This window comes from Mastigoproctus giganteus, chromosome 1 (genome assembly GCF_048544385.1).
Source record: "Mastigoproctus giganteus isolate SK-2022 chromosome 1, ASM4854438v1, whole genome shotgun sequence".
Classification (NCBI taxonomy): Eukaryota; Metazoa; Arthropoda; class Arachnida; order Uropygi; family Thelyphonidae; genus Mastigoproctus; species Mastigoproctus giganteus.
The window spans coordinates 62,247,423-62,274,861 of record NC_143575.1 but is presented as its reverse complement, the minus strand read 5'-3'; the positions used below and the strand labels follow the sequence as shown (position 1 = coordinate 62,274,861).

The following is a 27,439-nucleotide window of genomic DNA, read 5'->3' as shown; positions in this document are numbered from 1 at the left end:
TACCTGTATTATATTACAATGAAACAAATTACATAGTTGATGATTTAGACCAACTGGCTAAAAATATTCAACAAAAGCAGGTTCCCATCTTTATAATATATTAGATCTTGCAGTAACCAATGCTTTTCTCATTTATAAAGATGTGACAGGGAAAGTTATGAACAGAAGAGATTTTATATTGAATCTAGCTGAAGAACTCAGAAAAAAATATCCTATATAGATTCACAGGAAGCAGCAGGTCAAACTAGTAAAAACAGTGGCCACATCAAATTTCTCAAAAGGGCATCAATGCTAAATTAGGCAATGCAAGGCAAACAAAACTACAGAAATGTGCACTGTATGTAAAAAGTATACAGAAACTGTTGAAAAAACTGTCACGAAATTTTTATATTGTGTCAATTAATTTTTAAATTTCAGTTTATTTCCTAGACAAAAAAGTTTAATGTTCAAATATTTGCTATCAGAAATATTACTTTTATGTGTATTACCATAAGCACAACCAGTGGTGGGCTGTGAATATTTTAACAATGGGCTTGCAGTTTTTCCGGCTTTCTACTGAGTAAATTCAATCGGTCACAGAAATGACGTCATCTGCAGCTTCCACTAGAGGCGCTTCCCATGCTCGCACTACTACTAGTAGTGTGATTAGAGTGCATGATGCATTTTTGTGACCGGTATGAAATATCGAGTAGGGGTGGATTTAAGGGGGTGGACAGATGCTGCTTATTACCCCCTTAACCATGTGTAAAATGTTCCTAGGTCTATCTAAAAAAAAAAAAAAACTTAAAAATCTGGTCATCATGCCTCGCCTTACGATGATAACTGGATACAACAGTATCTGTAATTCTAACTTTTCAGAATTTTTGAATAGTATGATGTCACAATCATGCTTCCTGAAGTTACTACTGCAGTAAGTATGATTGTAACAATACAAATATTTGTCAACGATTTCTTTTTTCGTCTCGCATTTTTGTTACATTCCATTGTTAGGTTCCCCTAACAGCTGCGTATGTTGCTTCAACTACAAGATCGGTGCTATTTTACACAGATATTTAGATACGTTGCACTCGCAAGTATACATCTCTTACTTTAGTTATCATAAATTCATTGTATCTTGTCTTCCAGAAATTATGAAAATCTGTGAATGATCAATAAAATATTTACAATAAAAAAAGCTCTTTTATTTCATAATCGATATATACAAATAAAAATACCTAAAAGAAACGCGAAGGATGTTTCGCATAAATCATCTACTGCGCGTGCTTGGCACATGCACAACTTTTTTATTTGTCTTTTTTTTTTAACAACTAGGGAAATATAATGGATACATTTTTTTCATGATAAAATTTTAATATTGCAAATAAAAAATAACACGAAATATTTCCCATATCACGAATAACATAAAAACTATCACAAAACATTCCACAATATAAAAACAAATGTTACATAAACAAACAAACTATTCTAGAAAAGGTACACAAAAATCACAGATTACGTGAAAAAAAAATGATTCCACAAATATTCAAGAATAATTTATTCTAAAAATTGCCGTATACAATTTACTTCTTTATTAATATTTGTTGTCGATCTTCTGCTTTGCTCAAAGCTGAGCGATGATTACAGAGTAATGATTTGACGTAACAATCCGGATCAAATTGAAGCAATGGTTTTCCATTTAGATATCATAATCTGCGATGTGTTTAATTGTCAACATTATTCATTCATTCACTCAATATTATTCATTACGCTGAAAGCTTGCTCAGCTTCAGCACTACTAATCGCAGTGGTTTCAAAGATATTTTCTGGCTTTCTTAATTGAAAAGGTAATTTCACTCAATTTTAAAGATAAATTGCCTTCGACAAAATCTCTAAAATCATTAATTTTTATTTCATATTTTATCAGAAAACTTAAATTTCTTATTCGGTTTTCATCCTCTTGCCACTGAGACGAAAGTTCTTTCACATTCCATGATTTCGGATAGTACTGTATATGTTTAAAATTTCTTTCAATTGTATCGTTATTTAATTTCAAATTGCCCTGTTGCATTAATAACGTATCCTTTAAGGATAAAACAATGCATTTAATAACTTGTCACGAGGTAATTTTTTTACTTTCAATTTTGATTCCTTCAAATTCTTTCCACTTCAACATGCTCTCAATTTTAGCTTCATAATTTCCTTCAGAATTTTTCAAATTAGCAATAGCATTGATAGCTCTAATAATTAATTTTTATCATATGCTTTTACCATTGTGATTCTGTAAAGCTTCTGAAAGGTAAGAGAGCTCCTGCAGGATGTCGATCATTAGTGCTAAATGGGTAAGAAATTCCAAATATAAAAGTCGATTTAATAATCTGGAATATTTAACTTCTGATTCAAAATGTTTGCACACAACGGGATGATTCCTCCAACCCACAATTGCCGTCCGCAAGCGAAAAGATGCTCATCATGGCCCGAACACATGACCGATCTTTATAGTTTCCCCATGAAGTTCTTTCGCAATCATCCTTAATTCGGACTAATTTTTTGGAGGTTGGTGATACAGTTTTTTTTTTTTTTTTCATTATTGCCTGTATGCCATTAAATTTTAGAACATTTTCTACACAGTGAAAGCCTTGACGAAGTTTCAAAATCTGCCAACATTTCATCTTCGTAAAGTTTATGATATATTTATTCCCCTTCCCACGTTGCTACTGTCACTAGTTCTTTGAATACAGTGAAAATGTCAAAATCACATGGATATTCAGCTACTGTGACCATGTAAACATAAACAGGAGAAATTCACCTCTCCGAAAAACATATGCCCGTTTGTCGGAGTAAAGGGGAACCACAACACACATTGACCAGAGGCTATAATCCATGTCGAGAATCTTCTTAATCCTCTGACTGGCTATGGAAAGCATATTGACTAGCGCAACTTCTCGGTATGTGACTGCATAGGTTTTACGGACACCACTAATGTTATGGAACGGTAATCCCTTTCACCCTTAATTCGCACTTTCTGATTACCTAAAGGCCAGAAGTCAGAACAATGCATACAAAGCTCTCTCTCTCTCTCTCCTAATCTGTTCGTTACATGGAAAAGGGAATGACCACCGCATATCCCCGGAGCAATATGGCCTTAGTTGCTAATGCTCCTAAAAACCAAATAACTAACTAACTAACATGGAAATAATTTTCGTTCTACTGTATTTTAAATGTAATTACCAAGGAGAATTTAAAAAAATTTGCTATAAAGAAGTTCGTTAAACAGAGGTCCGACTGTAATTAAATCAAAAATGAAGCAATGTTAAAATACATAACCGATCGATTGCGCCATGAAAATGCTGGGAATGGGGCCCTGCTTGCCCCACCGTAGTTTCAGCTCTGGATACTCAATAATTGCATTCAGGATTTCATTTGTAAAATAAATGATCATCTCAACAATGGGCTCACAAATTTAAAAAAAAAAAAATAACAGTGGGCTCTCGCGAGCCCACTATAGTTCAACACTGTGTACCGTTGCCAGCTACTTTATATCAGTGCTTATAAAAAAATGTTGTAAACACAACTTAAAATTCTGTTTTATGCACAGCAGTCAAAATGACTGGCAATGGCGGTTTCGTGTATTTTTGCTAGCTGGGGGTTCTAGTGTTAACTAACCTTGCAGGATACTGAGATAGAAAATTTTTGTTATTGTCAATTATGAAAAGAATAATAGCCCATACACTTTTCCTTTCAATATTGATAAATAAATAAATTAACCTTAAATGTGCCTTTCATGCTCAATTAATTCATGGGGTATTTTCTGATTCACTTGTCAACAGATGAAATGTCAACTCATCACTGAAGATCAAATTTTTCATAATTGTCTATCAGTAGCCAAATTTATGAGGAACTCCGAATAAAAGCTATACTTTCACTTTGTCTGAGTTTCAACTGTTGCACAATCTGTAACCAATATGAGATAAAGGTGCTTCATACAACTTGCCAAACAGTTGTTTTTGGTGTGCTCAGTGCTAGATTAAGGCACGGGCTAGTAGGGCTCTGGCCTGGGGCAACATTCTTTAAGGGGCACCAAATTTTACAAATCATGAAAAATATATATATATATATATATATATATATATATCCTTAGTAAAGGGGGCTCTGAAAAATCTTTCTGCCCGAGACGTGAAAATACCTTGGTCTGGCACTGCATGTGCTGCACTGATTTCTGCAGAATGTGGAGTAATTATTGTCTAATATTTAACTCTTTCATTCAAAGAAGGAGTGCTGGTACTTTAGTGTTCTCCTCAGGACCTATTGAATGGGCATACCACCTGGTGAATTTAACTGAATGCCCAGCTAAAATTTAAGCGATTCTCGTGGTAGCGTGTGGTACTGCTCACTGATTTCGATCAGTATTAATTCGAACATATTATGTGATTGAGATCAATGCAACAGGAGTATATAATGTTAAATTATGCAATTAATTTTTGCTCTGAATCGCTTAAGTCACATTTATAAATAACAAAAAATTTTATAATATTGCAAAGTATTAATTACACTTCCCCACTCAGCTACTTAATAATGCTGCCAGGCTACTTCATAATGCCACCTGGCTGGTAAAATTTTATGGGGAGAACATGGTACTTTTTCCTCTACAAACATGACACACATTGTTCACAAAGCACTTCTGCCAGACAGAAATCAATGGCTTACTTGGTAGATTCCTTCTGTACATATGCAAAAATGTTGCTCCACTGTCATAACAGGCTTCATTTCAATGAAAGCTCTACTTAGTGACAGGATGCACAGTAGGCAACAACCCATCTCTTGAGAATTTTTTTGACCATCTACTGATTATCATTCTGTTTTGTATTAATTTTATGTAGATTCAAACATATTTAAACACACAAACTCATATTTAAGCTTCATTTTTAAACATTAGCTAGAGAATATACCATGCTATATAAACTTCAGACTTACCAACTGTTCTATAAATAAGAGACCTCAAAGCTTCAACTTCAGTGACCATTTCTGCTAGTTTAAAATGAATTATTTGATTGTTTATGATAGGCTTTCCAAAAACATTTCTTTGCATACAATATCCTACTGTCTGTGATAGAACTTTTGACAGCTGGTTTACAACTGGAAAAGAAAAAAATCACTTTAATGCCAATATAATCATACATAAAGCACAAAGTTATGTAAAAAATTTCAATAGCACATAAGAATATACAACTGTTTGCACTACACTCCTTATAAAGAAATGGATAGGTTTTTTTTTTTTCCCCCCAAGACTCTTTGGCACAATATTTAATGCAGAAGATCAGGAAAATGAACTGCCATCATTAAATCATTTCAATTCTGCTCTCTCATCAATGTTTATATTTATGATAAAGTGAGTATTAATCAGTGGTCAGTCAGACATTGAAAAAAATGCAGGAAACAGTGAAATTGAAAACTGAGGAAGGAAATAACAACAAACAGATTAATTGATATTCATTATTATTGAAAAGCTGATGAGATTCCAGTAAATATTGTATATTAATGGCCAGAAACCTTTTCCACTAAATGATCTACTTTTAAGATATATATGGTCGTGAGCTTAGTCTATTACAATTTTTTACAAGTGTCTTAAATAAAATATTTATTTATGCAACTGCACTTATAACATTAAAAAGTGACTGAAATAATTTAAGGACATTGATTAAAATAATAGCTTAAAGTCATTTGTTTTATTTAAGCACTTTTTGCCTTAATTTATTTTTTTTATATTATCTATTTGAAACAATAAATTTAACAGCGTTTCATTCCTAATTCCATCGATAAAGCCTTTAATCCATCAACAGTTGCTAAACTTTCACTCAGTGTATTACTGTTTCACTACTTGCCTAATTTTACTAGACTTTTTCTCTTGTCTGCTGCCATATGGTTATGTATCTTAGTGGTCAAAAAAGTTTTTCTTCCCATTTTCAAGATTATTATTGAACAGGCACGTTGTTTTCGAAAGTTAAATTTACTTGAAAATTTGCCACTTCTCCTAGCTACACTATTCCTTTTCAATGGACAATATATCTTGTACATCATTTTCCATATTTCCCATATTAATTCTACAATTTCAAAACAATTTTGATAACATCTTTTGAAACTGTTTACCACCTCTTTGATGTATTCAACAACATCAGAGAGTTGTTCTTGATTAGACTGGGGTTTGAGCCCATGACCATCAAATATGGAGGATGCGGAAAGGTCAGGGAATGACTATCGCTTATCCCTGGAGCAATATGGCCTTAGTTGCTAATGCTCCTAAAAACCAAATAATAACAACACCTCAAAACCCATGCTCCTGTTCTGTGTCAACTTTTTACTTTCCTATTCCACTGGTGTTTTCTCTTCTGCTTAGCCAGCTAGTTCCTAAAAAAAAAGTGACAAATCCGTCCCATCCAATTATCTCGCTACTGCAATTATCTCCCTAAACTCCTTCCGAAGTAATGGAGAAATCCATCAACTGCCAACTCTTTACTATCTCACCTTCCATGTGATTAATGTTTGCCAATATGGATTCCATCAGTGTTGATCAACTGGTGATATATTGGCTTATGTTGCTCACCTTTGGACAAATTCAGTGGTAAACTCAAGCAGCTGCCCTTGACATTTTAAAGACTGATTGTTTTGCAATTGGAGATCCAGTTTCCTCTCTCTGAGCAATGGCAGATGGTTCTTTGGGTTCTAACTTATCTACTAACACTGGTATTCCTCAAGGTTCAGTTCTTTCTTCCACTCTTTTCTTCTTATATATTAATGACCTTCTTCCACTGAATGGAAATTCTATCCATAGTTCTGCCGATCACAGCACAGGTGTGTGTGTGTGCTGTGATCGGCAGAACTACAGATGATTTTTTTAATAGCTATTAACAGCCATTTTTAAATTCTTGATTGAGCAAATTTGCAAACATTTAAAGAAGCTACTTTTGACTTACCCTCATGACAAGCTCAGCATGCCAAAACCTGATATTTTGAAATATATTCAATATTTTAAAAATGCCATTAAATATAGAAAAAAAAAAACAACACCACATACGAATAATACATGCGCCTAATCTTTCATCGATAAATTGGACCATCTGATAGGTAAAACCTTTTCCTTCTTCACCTATAATATTCTTTGCTGGTACACGAACATCTTCAAAGAATATCTGAGCCATATCTGAACACTTCACGCCAAATTTGTTAATTTTAATTCTTTGCACCCCTATAAAAAGAAATTAAACTGAATTATAAAAAGAAAATTGTATTAAAATTTATTACGATGTTCTGTTGTAAGTAGACCAGAATATTTATGGAATATTAGTTATATTTTAGTAAATAAAAATTATGGGAAGTAGTGGAGAACTAGCAAATTTCAAAAAATACATATTTTTTGAAACAATTGTGAAGAAAGTTCATAACATTTGCTATATAATTAACATTTGTATTCCACTAGGTGAAGTGAAAACATGACAGGTTTTGACACTCATGATGTATTTGTAAAGATGTGTGTTTGGAGTTATATAAGACCTTTTTCACTAGGGGTAGTAGTTAGCCAGATTTTTTCTAAGTTTGTTAATCTTGAAAAGCAGAAGAGAAATTGTACTTGTGAACACATGTAGTTGCAGATTTAACTGATTTTAACCAATAACCACACACATTACATGTAGAGAGACCATTATTCTGCAGTTTGCAAAAGAATAAACAGTATTCTGGTTTCATCTTGGAGTGGCTACTGCTCTTAGACTGGTAAACAAGATATACAGGGTGTCTCAAAAATATTGGTACAAACGTTTAGGGGAGGTAGGTAACATCTAAAGGAATGCGAATCGCATTGGAACCCTTAACCGGAAACGTCACTGTAAGTACACGACGCTGTTCCTCAGTTCGCGAGAGGGAAAATTTCTGGTTTACTCATTCAAGCAGTAGTCGTGGCATGAAGAGCATGCATTGATATACAAACTGGGAGCTGGAAGACATGCACCTAGCGTATGGATTAGCAGAGGGCAATGGACGAGCCACTCAACGAATTTATGGAGAACGCTTCCCAGACAGACATGTACCGGACCACCATTTGTTTGGGTGTGTGCATTAAAAATTTGTGCAATTATGGGTCATTTAGAGGTAACAGGAGTAGTGCAGGCAGACCACGTTCGACGTGAACTCCCGCCATGGAAGAAAGTGTGTTGAATGCTGTCCAGAATAATCCTACTACCAGCACACGTGCTGTTCCCTCTGCCTTAGGAGTGTCTTGTTGCAGTGTACAGCGTATCTGGCACGATGATTCCTTACACCCCTTTCATCTCAAAAGGGTTCAGTTACTGTTCCCCCAAGATCATCCTGCACATGTGGCTTTTTCGCAGTGGTTTCTCCAAAAAAGTGTTCAAGACTTGAATTTTCCAGCCTATGTTTTGTTCACAGATGAGGCTTATTGTCGTGAGCCCACACATCCGTGTGGGCTCACGACAACCTACACGGTGTGCGCCCCATGCAGCAAAACATAGCTTCGCAATAAATGTGTAGGCAGGTATGGTCGGTGTCTGCTTAGTCGGCCCATACCTGTTAGCATCCCGCATGAACTCCGCTCAATATCGGATCTTTCTTGAACAAGTTCTACCAGGGTTACTTGACGATGTTCCAGAAAATGTGAGACGCAACATTTGGTTTCAACATGACGGGGCGCATGCCCATTATGGAAGGTGTGTTCGTGACCATTTGAACAGGCATTTTGGCAGTGGTGGACCCGTTGCCTGGCCCCCACACTCACCTGATTTATTGAGCCTTGATTTCTTTCTGTGGGGGACCCGCAAATGGATCTCGTGGCGAGATTCGTCTGCGCTGCTGCTACTGTCAAAGAAACTCCAGGTGTGTTCGACCGTGTCTGCCAATCCACGCTGCGTTGGTGTCATGCATGCATCGAGTCTCATGGTGGAACCTTCGAGCATCTGTTGTAACATCATGAAATGCATCCATCTTGTACTCCATTGTTAATATTATATCAAATAAATGTTTGCCACTAATTACTGTCTTGTGTCATTTCTGCTTCTTGTGCCTCTGCTACTACTTTCCCATGACATTTCCGGTTATGGGTTCCTATGTGATTCACATTCCTTTAGATGTTACCTACCTCCCCTAAATGTTTGTACCAATATTTTTGAGACACCCTGTATATATATATATTTTTTTTTTATCAACAAACTTTGATGATTCTTATAGAGTTTAACATTGATTTCAGGAATTCACTTGAAATATTTCTATCATACATGGTTTGAGAAAAGAATACATTTAATGAAATGGGAAAATCTAATTTATGCATATATTTATTCAAGTTTCACTTAATGTTTTTGAATACCAGAGGCATTATTTACTGCATTAAGATAAATCTGTATTTACAAGGCGTGGCGGCCGGGCTGGCCGGGTGGGTAAAGTGCCTGCCTGGCAACCCAAAGGTCGCGGATTCGATTCCCGCCTCGGGCTTGGATCAAAGTACTGCAAAAACCTTGGGAGGTGCATTATGGCCACAGAAGCCTATGCGCCAATAACTACAAAAAAAAAAAAAAAAAAACAAGACGTGGCAATAAAGTTCTGGACTGGTGCAATAAAAAGTGAAGGAGCTCAATTATTCAAAGTAAGTAAAGTAAAGTAAAGTGCAGCCATTATCAACCCACTGCAGGGTGGAAGCCTCCTCAACAATTCATGCTGAGGGAAATGGACCATAATCTGCCACGCTGGTCCAGTGCGGGTTGGCAGATCGACCGTATTCAGCAGTCAGGGGCTTGAACCCCGGTCTACTCAAAGAGCGTGTGCTACTGCACTCCCGCTCCTGCCCACTCGGCTACGGAGGCCCACTATTCAAAGTAATTACCACCTAACTGAATGCACTTATTACACCATTCTAAAAGTTTCTGAAAGGAGTCAGCAAAGGCATCCAAAGAGATAATGTTCCATTTGGTGGTTACAGTTTTCTTTATGTCCTCAGCATCCCAAAATCTTTTTCTTTTCAGGGCAGTTTACATATTGGGAAAGAGGAAGAAGTCTGCTGGTGGTGCTAGATTGGGAGAGTAGGGCGGTTGGTTGATCTGTAAAATGCCATGTTTTGTCAGAAATCTTCACAAGGAGTGTGGAATGGTCAAGGGACATTGTCATGCAACAAGAACCAGCTGCCTTTCTCTTGAAATTGTGGCCTCACCTATACATAGAATGCAGCATTGACTCGCTTACCTTCAAGTACGAATTCCTTGTAAATCACACCCTGTTGGTCAAAAAACACGATCAGCATCATCTTGATCCTGGACTGCTGTAAACAAAACTTTTTTTGGGACTTGGTGACGATTTTGAAGTCCACTGTAAGTTGTGATGCTTCATCTCTCGGTCATACTGAAACAGCCAATACTTATTCCAGTGACAACACAATTGAGGAAATTAGGATTGTCATGACAAGTCTGGATGAAGTCCTCGCACGCTCACACTCTTCATTGCTTCTACACATCAGTGAGGCTGTGTAGCATATATTTTGCACAGACTTTCCTTTTCTCTAAATCTTCACGCAGAATTTGATGAATTGTCTCCTTATTCATATCCAACTCATCAGCCACCATTCTGAGGATCAAATTACAAATCTGGTGCCATAATTTCTTGAACTTTTGTAAGTCTGTCCATCTTTGAACTGCTTATACCATTCAAACACACTGGTATGACTTAATAATTCATTACCATGAACAGTTTTTAACATTTTATATATTTTCCCAGTTTAAACCAAAATTTGATATTCATTTGTTGCACCATTGCAAAATCGTGACACAGAATGTTAATGCTACTAATGAAACTGGTTGTTACTTGCAATCTGTCAGCTTACTGGACAATCTCTATTCTACCATCTGTTGGCGGACGTTTGAACTACAACATACCACTTCCATTTATTTTCAAACTCAATCAATACACATTCAATACCCCCATAAATCAATACACATTCAATCAGATTCATGATATTCTTCTGTTCTACTTATGTAACATTGGCACAAAAAAAAAAAAAAAAAGCTTTTATTCGCTTCATTTTTTTCATCCCTTCTGATGTTAAAGAATTGTCCAAATTTTTAAAAATAAATTTATTCAAATTTCCTCTCTCCACAAGACTAGGTATAAATTTTCTAGTTATGCCACTGGGATGATCACTTCTCTGTTCCTAATGGCAAAATAACTGAATATTATTGAGTGAACCCCATGAGCTGTTATAGTAGCCTGTCTACACTGATCAGAGAATTTTGTATCAGTCTGTACAATTACTTATAGGCCATTTTCATTGACTATTTTAAGTTTGGCACTATCCGAATGGTATTTTTTTTAATATTTAGATTTTTTTGTACCTTGCATTTATCAATGTGATACCTCAGTCATTATGTTTCAGCCCATATGCCTAGTTTATTTAGATCTTGTTAAAATAGCATACCATGATTAACATCATTAACCACCACACCCACCTCTGCATCATCAACAAACTTAGATATTAAACCTGAAATATCACATCTCTGTATACATTAAAATAGTTTTCCTCCTAGTGATATTTATTTGAGCCAATTACGTCACTACAAATGCAATTAATTATTGACAACTGCCTCCATAACATTCACCAACCTTGTCCATGTGCTTCGCTGTCTAACATTTGATGTTCCATTGTAATGTTTTTTGTAACTGTTGTAACTGTTTACAAATATACAATAATGAATATTGTATATTTGTAAATAGTTTAGTAATTTGTAAATATTTTGAATATTTGTATAGTTTGTAAATATTTTAGTCCTGCTCTTTCGAATGCGACAATATTTCTCATGCATTATGAAATCCAAAGGAAAAGGCCTTTTCCTAAGTGACCTATGTGAACGCAGGTAAATAATTACATAGTGATATTTATTCGACCTTGAGAATGCCACACACTACAAATGCACAGGTAAATAATTACATAGGTTATTTCCTGATTAGATGTCGATCACAGTGACATAATGTTTTTTGTTTGGCGGCACCAGGAGTCTCCCCCAACTCCGCGTTTTTATTCTGTGTAGAATACAATACTCTGCATAAGGCCAGGGTGTGTGTGTTTTGTGAAGTATTAGTGTGGGTTGTGTTGTTCCTCTGGCCACTTAACCTGTGTGCCTGTGGAGATCCACTAACACCCCCAGTTTCTGTCACAGCCCTGGGGAGGTGGGCCAGGACACATTAGGAGAGAAGAAAACTCTGGCGGGGTGAACCCTGGGGTAGCCTAGGCATCTAAGGAGAGCCAAAAGAAAAAAGTTTTTTGTTGGAAACGAGATAATGGGGAGATGTGAAGAGGGTGGTATAAAAGGGGTAGAGAACAGAGGAGGCAGTAGTTGAGGCATTCGCTGATTTAAAAGGGGAGACATAAGGGGACCCCTGGTACAAGATGCTCATCCTGGTCTAGAAGGTGGGAATTGAAATTGGGTGGTGGGGTGAGCCACCAGGCAAAAGGGGACACACAGGGTGGGGGAAGGGGATTGGGGAAAGGAGACAACCACCTCAGGTGGTAGGAATAAAAGACCATAGGGAAAGAGATTCCTATGGTGGATTGTGCTTTTGGCAGCTCTGGCCTGGGGGTTATCCTAATGGCCAGTGTCAGTATCCCACACCATGCCAGCTAGGAAAAGCTACAGCATGGTGTGTCAGCTTGGATAACCATGAGGGCCTGCATAGCCATCAGTCTGTCCGGTGAAGAGGCTAAGATAGAACATGCAATTAATAATAACTTTCATTAACTGAACATTCACACAGTTTTACTTTTTATCGATTTTTCTTACACTTTATTTTCTTTTATATATTAGATTAGATATTGATCAGTGCATTTCGACAAGTGTGTTTTTTATGTAGAAAAGATTTGTTTACTCCATCATACCTCTACATATTATGTAGAAAAGTGTGCGGGGGATTGGCAAGCAAAGCGAGCAGGGGAGGAGCCCCCTAGTTAATATTATTAATAAATGTTAGACACAATAAAAGAGCAAGCACTGAATCCTGTGAAACTCCACTTATAATATGTTTAAATCTTACTCTTTGCTCAGACACCATATTATATGGCCACATTATATGCATATGTAGCTGCCATAACCAAGCTGGCAAACTGAAGGAGACAGTAGTATTTGTGTTTTTATGTCTCACTCTATAGTATGTTTCCAGCAACCTACCAGGACTTTCACCAAATTGAAAACTGATGCAGCTCAATATTGTGAAAGCAAAGAAAATCAGAGCTAATTCAAAATGGCTTTTATCATCACATACAGACATAGCATCTTGGAAAGTGAACTTTGTGTGACCTACTAATACTGCAACATTGGAAGTAAGGGAAAAGTAAAAGTAAAAGTATTCAGTGAAGATTGTGCTTTGATGATGAGAATGTTCCTTTCTGGTGATCATTACCTTGATTATAAGTTGGTGGCATTAAGACATTTTTTAAGTTTCCAGTTCCATGTATTTTTGAAAACTTCCTAATGGTTGGCCTTCTGCTGATTTCACCAATCAAGTTACCTGTCTTTGGACCCTTTCAAGAAATTCTCTCTTTTTTATTTTTTCAGATGAGGTCTCCCTACTTGAACACAGTATTCCAAATGTGGTCTTACAATTGCCTTATACAGTCGGATTATGACTTCCCTATCTCTACAGGATAATGTTCAATAAATCATCGGTAGGACACCATAGGCTTTCCTGGCTGCCGTTTACACTGTTCAGAAAACTTCATATCTGCCTGCAATGTAACTCCCTGATCCCTTTCCTCCACTGTTTTTAATTCAACCCCCACTGAGTATGTAATTTATTTGTGGGTTGCTATTTGCCAAGCATAAGACCTTGCATTTAGCAGCATTAAGACATAGCTGCCACTTCTCTGACCATTTGAAGTCTGTTCAAATCATCCTGAAGGAGCACTGCTTGGAACTGATCATTAATGACTCTGCTAATCTTTACATCATCTGCAAATTTTGACATCATGCCTTCTATCCCTTCATCATTGTCATTTATGAAAATGAGAAACAACAGTGGTCCAAGAACCAATCCTTGAGGGACCCCACTCCTAATGTTACACCAGTCTGAAAAATATCCATCAATCACAACCCTCACCTTCTGTCCTGCCGCCACTCGGCTGAGTAAAATCTTACCAGCAATCCCAAACTGTTCAAGCTTATACAGTAACCTCTCATGACAGACTGAGTGAAATTCTATGTTGAAATTGTTCCATAAATCCAGTTTATGAGTAACTGTGTCAAAATAGCCTAAGTTAGTTAAACATGATTTTCCCTTAACAAATCCATGTTGTATCCAGAATGCCATATCTATCTAAATGTCTCTGGATTGCACTCTTAATCATTGCCTCTAAGGTTTTACCTCCACTGAAGTCAGACTAATCGGTCTGTAGCTACCAACTTCACTCTTAGAAAACCTCTTTTATGTATTGGCGATATATTGGCACTTCCCCACTCCAAAGGAATCTTCCTTGAGTCCAAAGATGCTCACATAATTAATCTCAAAAAAAAAAAAAAAAAAAAAAAATGAATGAGTGAAAATGAATCTGTGATGTCGAATTAAAGCAATGGTACATTACCTTTGTTGAAAAAAGGGACAGTGCCACTTTTCTCCCTATAATAAATGATGTTATCACCACTGGATCAACAATTGCGTCCAATGAGTGGAAAGCGTACCAGAATATATTTGCTGCTTTGCAATTATACCTAGATGACTGTAAATCACAGTAGAAATTTTAAAGGTTCAAATACAGGAGTTCACACCAACCACCAAGAAAAATACCAGAAAAGAGCTAAGAGTGTTTTTAAAGGGATGAATTTATGTGGCAGGAGAGGTATGGCAAGACATCTGAAAAAGCATTTTGCAACCTAAATGAATTTTAGATTGCAAAAAAATAATTCTTCTTAATATCTTTGTGATTTTTTATCATTATCATTTTTTATTGTTATCACAGAGCTAAGAGTTCTTGTTATCAAAGAGCTAAGAGTATTTTTAAAGGAATGAATTTATGTGGCAGGAGAGGTATGGCAAGACATCTGAAAAAGCATTTTGCAACCTAAATGAATTTTAGGCGGCACAAAAAGAATTCTTAATATCCTTGTGATTTTTTATTGTTATCATAAAGACATCTTTATTATTATCATTTTTTTTAATCTTTATGCTAAATCATTCAAATCAATTTTTGGTCTTCATTGTTGTATTGCTATATTTTAAATATTCATTTATGTATGCATTAAAAAAAATAAAGTCTTAGTCATCATTTCTGAATACGTGTCTGTCAGTTTTAATTTTTTATTTAGGAATTTAGTTTGAAAACCAGAACTTTTGATCTTTGATTCTTTCGAAGTAAAATCAGTTGAATCATTCAAATAATTTTTTTTTCATAAGTTAACTCATTCAAATCAACCATTCAAATTGAATTTAGTTTGAAAAATAGAACTTTTAATCTTTAATTCTTCCACATGCCACAACAATCATGCCATCTACTAATCAGTGGCCATGATGTCTTCCAGCAATAGGAGGCTTCACCCTGTCCCCAATACTAGAACTTTGCTGAATTACACAATTCATTATTAAAATTCACGCATAATTTATTAATCTAAAATAAACCTGCAATCAATTACCTGGCAAATCCAGGGGGACACAAATTAGTGACTTAGATGAATGAACTAGTCCTTCCTTGCTATTTGCTAAGAGACACATCCAATCAGCCTTTAAACCATTTGTGATCCACATTTTTCCTCCATTAATAATCAAATCATCACCTTTCCTTACAGCTTTTGTTTTGATTCCTAAATTTCAATAATTAATTAAACATATTTTAAATGCCATTTTTATGACAATAAAGATTGGAAACCTAACTTACCTCCCACCTGCTTATGTGCTAATGGATAAGATTAATTAAAAAGAGGTGTGTATATTAAAAACTGTTAAAATAAATTGCATAAGGGAAAGTGCACTTTTCTCAATGCTTTTCATATGGGTTTCATTATATAAAATCAGTGTTGAACCAAATGTCCAAATAGGGAATTTTCAAAAACTTTGTCAGTTGGTTTATAATAGTAAATAAGGAAGAAGTTTTTTTGTTTCTAGTTCCCATGGTGCAATTTGATCATGTGCACTGGATATTTCATATTATTCAAATTCTGGTAGAACAGGGTGTGGCCGACAAATGGTCAAAGTGAAGGACATGATTGCTCCACCCCTCCTAATAATCAGCCAATCAGAAAACTCCAGAGAGGGAGAGAGAAGTCACATCATGTGACCTTTTGTTCATCAAATTTCTCTGTAATGTACTTTAGACTCATTGCTGAAAATGAGAGGGGCATTGTGTGAAATGCCTAGGTAATGTAAGAAATAAAATTTATCTGATACGTTGCCTCAGATTTTTGGCATTTTATAGAATACTGTACCTAGACATTTCATACAATTTTACTCTCCTAAAAAAACCTACACTTCTTTTGCTCAAATCCATCCTGAATTAGTAGTGTAACATAACCTAAACTTTTTTCACTAGCCAAAAACAAAAGTCTATTAAAAAAATCACACTTCTTTTGCTTGAATTTGTCTCGAATTAGTGGCGTAACATAATCTAACCTTTTTTCACTAGCCAAAAATGAAAGTCTATTAAAAAACCCACACTTTTCCTGAAACATACAGTGAGGAGGGGAGAGGCAAAGATGCCCTTCACTTCAACTTTTCATCAGCCATGCCCAGTGGCACCCTGTTCTAAACTTCCATTCCTTGTTGTGGGTTGATAGCCTAAATAAGTTTAAGGCTCAGCTGGACAGGTATTTCGAACAAACAGAGGGGTGAAGTGGAAGTGGTTTTTTTTTTTTTTTTTTTTTGGATGATGCTGCATAAGCTTGCTTTTTTGCATCAAATGCCTCTAGTAATGCTAATGCTAAAGTCAGCCCAAATTTTGTACTGCCGAAAATGTTGTGGAGAGTTAGGCATTAAGTGGTTAATTTATAACTGGAAGGCAATTTATTATTATTATTAGCATATGGTGCAAGGAAGCCTAAGGCTTATGCTGCACCAGCCAAAAAAAAAAAAAAAAGATTCTGAATTACCCAGAGAGAGAGAGAGAGAGAGAGAGAGAGAACAAGAGTCAGAAGGAAATCACCAAGAAAAAGAAGAATCATGATATCCAGCTCAGGATCCTGGGTGTGCCAAGCCCATACTCACCAGATGTGAGCCTCTGGGGTTAGTGTTATTGCTGAATCAATTTTCGATCAATGACCAATGGATTGGATGTGTTGGCCGAGTTCAGTTGAATGATATTGTCTGGCCTGGTGATAACAGGCTCGAGTATTAGATATGTTTGAGGTACCATATTTTACTGTAATGCTGCTGACATAAGCTGCATTACATCTTTGTTGACATTGAATTAAGTGCACTATGTTAAGTATACTATGTTTTAAGCATTTGCTATTCATTTTTTAGTATACTATGTTATTGTTAAAAAGAGTTAAAAATTTAAAGTTCAGAACATATGCTGGAATTATAAAAAACAATTTAAAAATTTAAACAACACTATTTCTAAGTAATTTATTATTGTTTTATTTTTACAATGTTATAGGATTTCAAGGTATTTCGGTGCATTGTTGAAATTAAATCAAAATTCATGTGCTTTGCCTTCATTTGATTTTGATCATGGAGAGACTTTTTTTGCACTCATTAAAGACAGAATGCCAAGTACTCAGTGCTAAGGTTTGTGTTTATGTTTGACTCAGACACAAATAGTGTTATCTGTGATTCTGCTTAAGTTGCATAAGAATCATCAGAATATATGAATTCACTATACATTTAAAAATCTGAAACATTGCCAGATAGCTGTTTCAAAGCTTACTGGCTTATCATCAGCTGTAAGATGGTCTTTGTTAGCTTGTTTGTTTGGGGATTTTTTAGGTGCATTGACATCTATGGCCATAATGTCTTTGTTAGCAAATGTATGCCAAACTGTGAATAATGTATTTTGTAGTAGTAGTAGTAGTAGTAGAGGCATATGATGCAATAAAGCAAGCTTATGTAGCATCAGCCAAAAAAAAAAAAAAAAACATTTCACACATCCATTCCCTCTAAAAGTTTGTCCAGTCCCTCCTTGAATTTATTTAAGCTATCAACTTCCACAACGACAGATGTAAGTTTGTTCCAGCAATCAACTATCCACTGGATAAAGGCAAATTTCCGCACATCTATTCCACAACTGTCTTTTCTCAATTTGAATTTATGCCTCCTCAGGTTTGTAATCTGTCTACCTAAAACTTCCATTTAAATTCTGTAACCTGTTATGGTTACCTTTAAAACCTCTAGAATTCAGCTGCATTTTTAAATGGTACTTTTACTTACATTTAAAAACAGTTGCTTTTTTAAATGTAAGTAAAATCCTAATTCTAAATCAAGAAGATGACCACAAGAAAGTCCTAGAGTACTTAGCAGATCAAAACATCTATAAGCCTATAAACAAAGATCCCACAAGTTGAAATGAGATGAAATTTAAGAAAAAGCTCACCCCCTTCTAGATTAATGCAAGATAAATGAAGATTTTTTTGATAAGTTCAACCCAAACAGTGTAGAAGCTTCTTTTCTCTTCAAAAACATCAGGTCTCACAAATCAGGTTTTTCAACCAGACCAATAATAAATGGAAGATTTTAACTATTCTCGAACATACTTCCAAGGAACTCTGTCTCCAACTCAGCAGAAGCAATCCATAGACTCTATAATATAGAGTTTTGACAAGAAGACTGCCTAGTGTCCTTCACTGTTGAGTTGCTGTATACCATCATATGGGGTTGGTTATAAGTATCAAACTCATCATCTACGATAACCTGGACAGAAATATTCCAAATGGATTTCCCAAACTCACTTCCAACCTTCTGGATCTCATCAATCTGTCTATAGGAGACTTCTGCTTCACCTTCAACGACTCCTTCCGTTAAATTTCACTTCTCAGCATGGGATACTCACCATCTCCTCTCCTCTCTTAGCAGAAGTCTTCATCAACCACCTAGAGGAAACTTTTTCCAATCAAAGAGCTTTAAAGCCAGAAATATGAAAGATATAATGATAATATCCTAGTATGGAATTATGGCAGAGGCAACTTAACTCACAATTACTAAAACCATCTGATTTTACTGTAAATTCATCACTAAGATGAACTAGAAGAGAATGGACAGTTAACATTTCTGGAATTCTAAGTGGATTAAACAGTCTACAGAAAGTCCACAAACACAGATCCATTGCCAGAAAGAATGCCTAATCTGCAGAATTCATAAACCAAATTACCAAAACCATCATCCACAACTTTCATGTTCTACATATAAGAGAAAGAATCTGAAAAACTCCTCTCATACTATCTTTAAGAAGTATCATAGCAAAAATAGCCAAGGCCTATGACATACCCATTTTCTATACAAGCTATTGTTGGGTTTTAGGTGCATCCCCAACTTAGACCATATTGCAATATTATGCATTATGTCTGTACAAGTGTGTGTGTGTGTGTGTGCTGAAAACCTAGAATATGTCATGGAGAGAAAACCTATTCCCTCTACCTGAGAGTAGAGGTCTCAGCTATAGTCACAATTGAAGAGGCCAATGGAAATTCCTCCAGTTACTGATGGCACCCAACTCAAACCCAGACCTCTCCATTGAGTGACATATGGCAAAACCACTATACTGTCAGGGAGGATTTCTTTGCGGACACTCAGCCCTTAAAATTGTTCTTGGACAACTAACTTTTATCTAACCCTAGAGATCCAGTCTATCACTTACAATACTTCTGCAATTCATCATACACTGGCAAGCTTACAGGAGACTCTTACAAAAGCTTCAAGGCAAGCTTAACAGAAAAAAAAAAATAGAAGACTACACATGCTAGGGATGTCCACTATGCTAGAATCAACAAATATGAAACCGCAGCTCATTGCTTGAGCTGCAAAGCTTGTGGAATTTCACAAAACAGTTCTCTTAACTCACAATTCATATTCCAAGACATTCAAAGGAACTGATTTTATCAAATGCTTCAGAGTATCTGCAGTCAGTGGCTCCTTCAATACAGCTTACTTCAATTTATCTCACACTGAAATCTTAGATAAACTTAAGATGTCTTTGACATGTAAATTGCAGTACTGGCCAACAAATACAGGCTTTAACTACAATTCTGCACCCCCCCCCAGTCATAGACTCTTTTTCCCTGCCCATATTTCCTCAATTTCATTTGTTTCCAGTTTCCCCCATTGTCCTTATTCAAATTCTGCCACTCATCTCAATTCTTAATATATTGCTCTAGATTGCAGCTTAAATTTAATCACATTGATCACCTCAAACATGCCCCAATAGTCAGTGTAATTTTGTATCCTCATATCCCAGTGGCTGCCTCGAGATTTTCCTAAAGTATAAATCCAGTACTCAGCATTTCTCCAGTTCCAATTGCTTTCCATTCCACATCAATTCAAGAGCCATTCTAGCAGGTAAACCCCCTTATTCATTCATTTTCAATTTTTCTTATGTTATTTACAGCAATTTTTTCTGCTACAATCTGCTGCTTTCTATAGTTATTTACTGTAGTTCATTCACTGTAATTTTGGAAAGAATCAAAAGTACCTCATTCCAACTTTCCCATTTCTTATGAGAAAAATACAATCTGTGGTCAACTGTTGGTTTTCACCAGTTCCCATCCTCATCTTCACTCACCTTTCTGCATTCCCCTACATGAGTAATTCAAAAATTTCTATAACTAGCTGTCCTAATGATTTTATATTTCTATCTTCAGCTATTATTTTAATCCCTAATGTCTTGGGGGCCTAATAATGAGACACAGTGACCTCTTGAAGTGTTGCCAAATTGTTAGCCTTCACTCACTCACACCCTCAATTGTAACAAGGACATTTGCATGACATCTATTTAATCTCCTTTTTGGTTAAATTATAAAAAAAATAATTTTTTGCCTTTTTACTGAATTGAAAGAAGTGATCTATTAATTATGATTTGCTAAACCCAATTAAAAAATATCAAACTAAAATAAATAAGATAAACCAATAATAATAATAAAATTATTATTATTTTTAGAATTTTCAAGGTCATTTACTTCCAGATTGAAACTCAGATGGAACATGAACATCCATATTTATCAGCTGTTAGCATTTAGCTAGTAAAATCAAAGCATTATGGAAAAATTAGACACCTTTCATTGGCATCTCACAGACACCATGTGGGAATGGAAGTTGCCTAAAAGAAAGGTAGATGCTTTTGCTCACCTGGTATTTGTTAAATGCTAAACAAAAATTTAATCTCTCGTAATTCAGAGTATATCAAAATGAAAAAAGAAAATACAGTATAATCAGTATAGAATATTGAAGGGGAAAAGTACACAGGAGGATATGATTTTATTTCCAGATTTAAAAAAATAACAGAAAATTTTTAAAAAAGTGGCATCTGTCAGATGTCATGCTAACAGATGAAGGTTAAGTTAATTTATCTTTTAAATAAAATATATAATGAAAAAAGGTGATCAACAATTTTTACAATACATTTAGAAAAACAATTTTTAGAGAAGTGCTTCATATATTAAAACTTTCACTTTTCTTAACTTTAAAATTCAGAACAAATGATTGAAAATCATTATTTAAATGATTGAGGTGTTTTCAATTAACTTTGTAACATTTTTAATATAACAAGTTAATCTTTACAGTTTGGTAACTTAGTGTCACTTATTGTACTTCATATCCATTCATGCTATAGTGTTTTTTCTTATGGTTAAATATTAAATGTGTCAACTTCTTTGAGTGATATGAGAGGAAAAAAACAAAACAAAAAAAAGTTTGGATAATCAAAATTTCAGATAAGTAGAATTCTACTGTATCAAAATATCATAATCATTGCACTTGTAATTTTTTTTTCTTTCTAAATTTTGTAACCTAAGGATTACTGATTTGAAGCCACAAATTTAGATTTCATGTACCATCCTCCAGAAGCTTATAACAATGATTTGAATGTCACTGAATTAAATATATTTTTCTGGTTGTTATTACTATGAATACTTTAAAAATAAATTTCCACATTCACATTTACTGTAGATAATTTTTTGAAAAGTTAAACAGCTTTTTAGTTATTTTTGTACTCTTGTAATCAAGATTGGAAAAATGAGCATAGAATCTTCTCCAACAAAGATCGAAAGGAAAATTATACTTTTCTGCTAGAAAATGTTGTGTGTAATTATTAAAATACAATAAATCCATATCTCCTCCAGTACTTTGATTCACAAATGGCCACCATTACTGTAGTAAGCATCAATACTGCAAATGAGCCAGTATATACTGTATTTGTGGCATTGATGAATTTGCAGCAGCAAGCATAGCTAAACCTCTTTGCAAAAAAGTTAAATTATATGTGACAGTAGCTGGGGGATCTACCAGGGCCATTTTTGCATCTACAGTGACTAAATTTAATGGAGCTTATTACCACTGATCCATTATAAAAGAGCAACTGTTGTCAAACTCTAATTCCACTGGATACACAACATATTCTGTAAGGGGAGGCAGGAATAATCAAAATAGCACATGAAATTGAATATTTAATTTCTGTAATTTTAGCATACACTGAATAGATTATACATATAAACTGCTTGTGCACATGTCCAGCATTCTCAAATCAAAGGTACAGGATTCTTTGATGGGCACCTTGAAGCAAATTAAAAAACACCAGTTTTTGAGAACCACTTCCTTAGTCACCTTTAAATTTATATGGATTTTTTGATGTGTATACATCTTTGGTGGCACCCACTAAATTTTGAATGGTAGTAAAATCAATTTGGTACGATTTTGCAAGGTGGAAATGATGTCATTTTATTTCATAACAAAGAAAAATGGAATCAGGAGAGAAGATCACGCAAAGGATCATGGGAGGTGATCTTGGAGGAGCTCAGAGCTGGCATAAATCAGCTGGATTTATGCCCGAATCATAAATGTTTTTTGGTTGCCAAAAAACATTTATGATTCGGGGCATACCACTTAGGTGGCTTTGGGCTAACCATTGCCACCCATGGCAGAAACCTTTTGGTAACCAGAGAAATGGATCTTGTAAAATTTAAAGTAAAGCATTTAAAGCAAAGGATCATGGGAGATGATCTTGGATGTGCTCAGAGCTGGCATAAACCGACTGGTTGTGAAAAAAGTTTATTATTCAGGGCATACCACTTAGGTGACTTTGGGCTAACCATTTCCACCCGTGGCAGAAACCTTTTGGGAACCAGAGAAATGGGTATCTTGAGGGCAGTGATCTTGGATGTGCTCAGAGCTGGCATAAACCAGCTCTGAGCATATACAAGATCATTACATTACATGCACTTCAGTCTTACCAGTTGAAGCACATGTAGGCATTACAGTACCCATCTGTATTACTGAAGTTGTATACTTCCATCAAGAGGCAAATCATAAACATTTTTTTGCAACCAGCTGGGCTGGTCAAGAACATTTGAATCAGTTCGCAATTGGGAGATAACAGACTCCAAATTACATACACGAGTAGAATCTTTTGCTTGTTGTTGGCCATTCTCATTAAGTTGCAGAAGCCCTTGTTGGTCATCAAGTTTTTGCATTTCTTTGCAATTGCACTGAATGGGTTGAGTGTGGTGAGCTTTAGATCCTCATTTATCTCACTGTTTGGATGATTGTAAAAGTTTTGAAAGGGGTCTTCTTCGTGCAGTCGCATTACAAGGCTATGCAGGTCATTACCGCATGCTTCTTCAGGGTCACCATCGTCGTTGTCTTGACACATCTTACATATTCCAGTCATTTTGCAGATGTCCAAGTCCAATTCATACAATTTGTGATCTAGTATGAGCTCTTCATTATCATCGTAGATCTTGACATATTTCATCTTTGACAGTATCTCTGTTTCCTCATTGTGAAAGGGAATGTGCAGCATTACCATCTCGTGCTTGTACTCGTTCAGATCCTGAGCCAATTTGTAGTTTTGATAGCATATTATGCACGGATACTGTCGTTTCTTGCAGATCTCTTTAGTGTTGCATGTGTAATTTGCGACAAAGCATGACAGAGTAACATGATCCAACATGATAGTATGATTGTAACAATATAAATGTTTGTATTGTTGCAATCATACTATTCAGCAAATAGGTACAATCAAATGGGTAATTAGGCTATTGGCCTAACCTCTTCTAAATGTTGATTCGGTAGAGTAAGTAGTGGGTGTGTGTATCCTATTTTTCATTAACATTGATTTGGTAGAGTAAGTAGCGGGCGTAAGTATAAATTACAGCATTCATGGTTTCGGTTCTAGCTGTTTGAAATTTAGTAGATGTTGTCAAAGATGTTTACACATAAAACATCTTTTGTGTGTACAGGGTATACATGATTTTTTTTTATTTATTTTTTTTAAACTTTTATTGGGTGAATTACCCTCATGCTGCCATGTACAGGTTAAGGATAATAGTTTAAAGTTTTAATCGTATAACTGGGGTAGTAAGAAAATCCAAGTTTCAACAGCTAACTAAAAAGCAAAAAACTCTCAGAATAAGTGATAAAAAAAAAATCTTAAATAAAATATATAATGAAAAAAAAAAGGTGCAAAAACAGATGTAAAATACATTTAGACGGCCTCCGTAGCCGAGTGGGCAGGAGCGGGAGTGCAGTAGCACACGCTCTTTGAGTAGACCGGGGTTCAAGCCCCTGACTGCTGAATACGGTCGATCTGCCAACCCGCACTGGACCAGCGTGGCAGATTATGGTCCATTTCCCTCAGCATGAATTGTTGAGGAGGCTTCCACCCTGCAGTGGGTTGATAATGGCTGCACCTTACTTACTCCCTACAAAGATGCTTTATATGGTTAAAACTTTCAATTTTTTCGCTTTAAAATACAGAAAAAATTATTGAAAATAATTGTTTAAAACTGTTTTAAGTCCTTTTCAGTAATATTAAAATTTTCTATAACAAAGAAAAAGAAATTATTGTAAATTAATGAAGAAAAATGTTACCTGCTACATCAGAACCATGTTCAACTTCACTGACACCAATACAACCCACTCTATCTCCAGCAATAGATGGTACAAGAAATTCTCTCCTGAGTTCATCACTCCCAAATCTGAAGGAGATATTTAAAATTGTAGTAATATTCTAGTAATATAACTAGAATATTATTATAACTAGAACATTCCTGCAGAAAATATATGACTAAGGATGAATTTTCAAGGCAAAAACTCAGAATATACAATCTGTAAAACTAAGGGTTCGTTTGTGTGCCGGGTATATGATAAATGTGTTAAGAATGGAGCGTTGTAACAATTACTGACCATATTGTAGATACACCGATGAGCCAAAACATTATGATCACCTACCTAATATGATGTTGGTCCTCCTCGTGCAGCCAAATCAGCTCGTACCCGGCAAGGCATAGATGCTACAAGATTACTAAATATGTCTTGTGGTATCTGGTACCGACACATAACCAGCATATCCTTGTAACTCCTGTAAGGTCCATGGTTGAGATGCCACAGATCAGAGTTGCTGTTCCAACAAAAAACACAGATGCTCAATGCAATTGATGTCTGGGGAATTTGGAGGACAGGGCAATACCTGGAAGTCTTCCTCATGTTCTGCGAACCGGTCTCGAACAATCTGGGCGGTGTAGCATGGTGCATTATCCTGCTGAAAGACGGCACTGCCAGAGGGGAAGACCATTGCCACGAAAGGGTGTACCTGGTCAGCAATGATTTTAGGTAGGCCACACCTTTAATACTGCATGCAGGTCTGGAGGCCTTATTGGATGAAGGATGTAGAGCTGCCAGAACGAGTACAGAGAAGGGCAACAAGATAAGTGAATGGAATAAAGGGTTGCTCTTACGAAGAAAGGCTTAAGTTTTGCAAATTGCATTGTCTGGAGACTAGGCACCAGCGAGGTGATCTGATAGAGGTGTATAAAGCCTTGAATGGTTTGAGCATGCTGAATGCTGATGGGATTCTTCCTCTTGCTCAGAATAATCACCTGAGAGGGCATAAATTCAAATTGAGGAAAGACAGATGTAGGATAGACGTGTGGAAATTTGCCTTTAGCCAGCGGGTGGTTGGTTGGTGGAACAGACTTCCATCCCTTTTCGTGGAAGTTGATAGCCTAAATAAGTTTAAGGCTCAGCTGGACAGGTATTTCGAATGAACAGAGGGGTGAAGTGGAAGTGGTTTTTTTTTTTTTTTTTTTTTTTTGGCTGATGCTGCATAAGCTTGCTTTCTTGCATCAAATGCCTCTACTAATGCTAAATGCTAATGCTACACTGCTTTACTTTGTACAGTATATGATATCAAATTATTTTTTGCATCCAGTTCCTTTGTGACCACATTGTAGTATCCAATCAAATTGATCAGACAGGATTTCCCCTTAACAAACCCATGCTGTGTCTGAAGTATAAATGCAGTCTTGTCTAGATGATCCTATTTTACTTCTTTAACCGGTGACTCTATTACTTTCCCCGAAACAGAAGTTAAGCTAACAGGTCTGTAATTACTCATGTCATTGTTTGATCCCCCCCACTCTGTGCATTAGAGATGCATTTGCACATCTCCAGTCCACGGGGATCTCCCCTGAATCCAAGTATGCTCTCATAATTATGGTTTAGGGTTTGCTTACTTCCTTCTTTGCCTCCCTTAATATAATTGGATAGATCTCATCCACTCCAGGTGCCTTTCTTATGTTTAACTTCAACAATTTCTCTTCCATTCTCCTCTCAGTTATTACAAAATCATTTAGCTCAGTGTTAAAGTTTGATAAACTTCTGCCATTCCCTTCCCTAAAGAATTCCTCAAGTGTGAATGTGGATGCAAAATGCTCATTCAGTTTGTCAGCAATCAGAGAAGGATCATTAAAAGTGGAACCATATATATCAAGTGGACCAACTTGATTCATTCCTTTCCTTTTAGTGTTTACATAAATAAAGAAGTTTTTGTTGTTTTTCTTCATATCCTTTGCCAAAGATTTCTCATAATATGCCTTGCTTGCATAACTTTCTTTGTGACTTGATTACATACTAATTTATATCTACCCTAGGCTTCAGTGTTGCCTGATAATTTATATGGATTCCACACATTTGTTTTCTCTGCAACGAGTCTCATTAGTTCATTCAACATCCATCTAGGTCTGTATCTTGGTATGAAAAGACAAGCAGCATCTATGATTAATTCCTTGAATGTTTCCCATTTAGAATTTGCTGTTGGTAATATCATCAGTTGGTCTCACTCTATAGAATTTAGCATTAGCATTACTAGAGTCATATGATGCAAGAAAGCAAGCTCATACAGCATTGGCCAAAAAAAGAAAAAGACGTTTCCCATTTCACTTATCCATTCACTCCAAATGTTTCTCCAGTTCTGCCTTGAATTTATGTAAGCTATCAACTTCCACAATGACATACGGAA

The 27,439-nt window shown here is 35.8% G+C and overlaps 1 protein-coding gene across 1 annotated transcript in view; it reads right to left on the bottom strand.

The window, feature by feature from the left end:
- The window catches only part of LOC150090848 (putative acyl-CoA dehydrogenase 6), a 65,636-nt gene that overhangs the window by 7,630 nt on the left and 30,567 nt on the right, over positions 1-27,439 (bottom strand). The window contains exons 4-7 of the mRNA XM_090374913.1: positions 25,012-25,118; positions 15,639-15,806; positions 7,049-7,219; positions 4,951-5,112 (exon numbers count right to left, since the gene is read on the bottom strand). Of these exons, the coding sequence (XP_090231039.1) occupies positions 4,951-5,112; positions 7,049-7,219; positions 15,639-15,806; positions 25,012-25,118 (608 nt within the window). The remainder of the gene's footprint in view (positions 1-4,950; positions 5,113-7,048; positions 7,220-15,638; positions 15,807-25,011; positions 25,119-27,439) is intronic.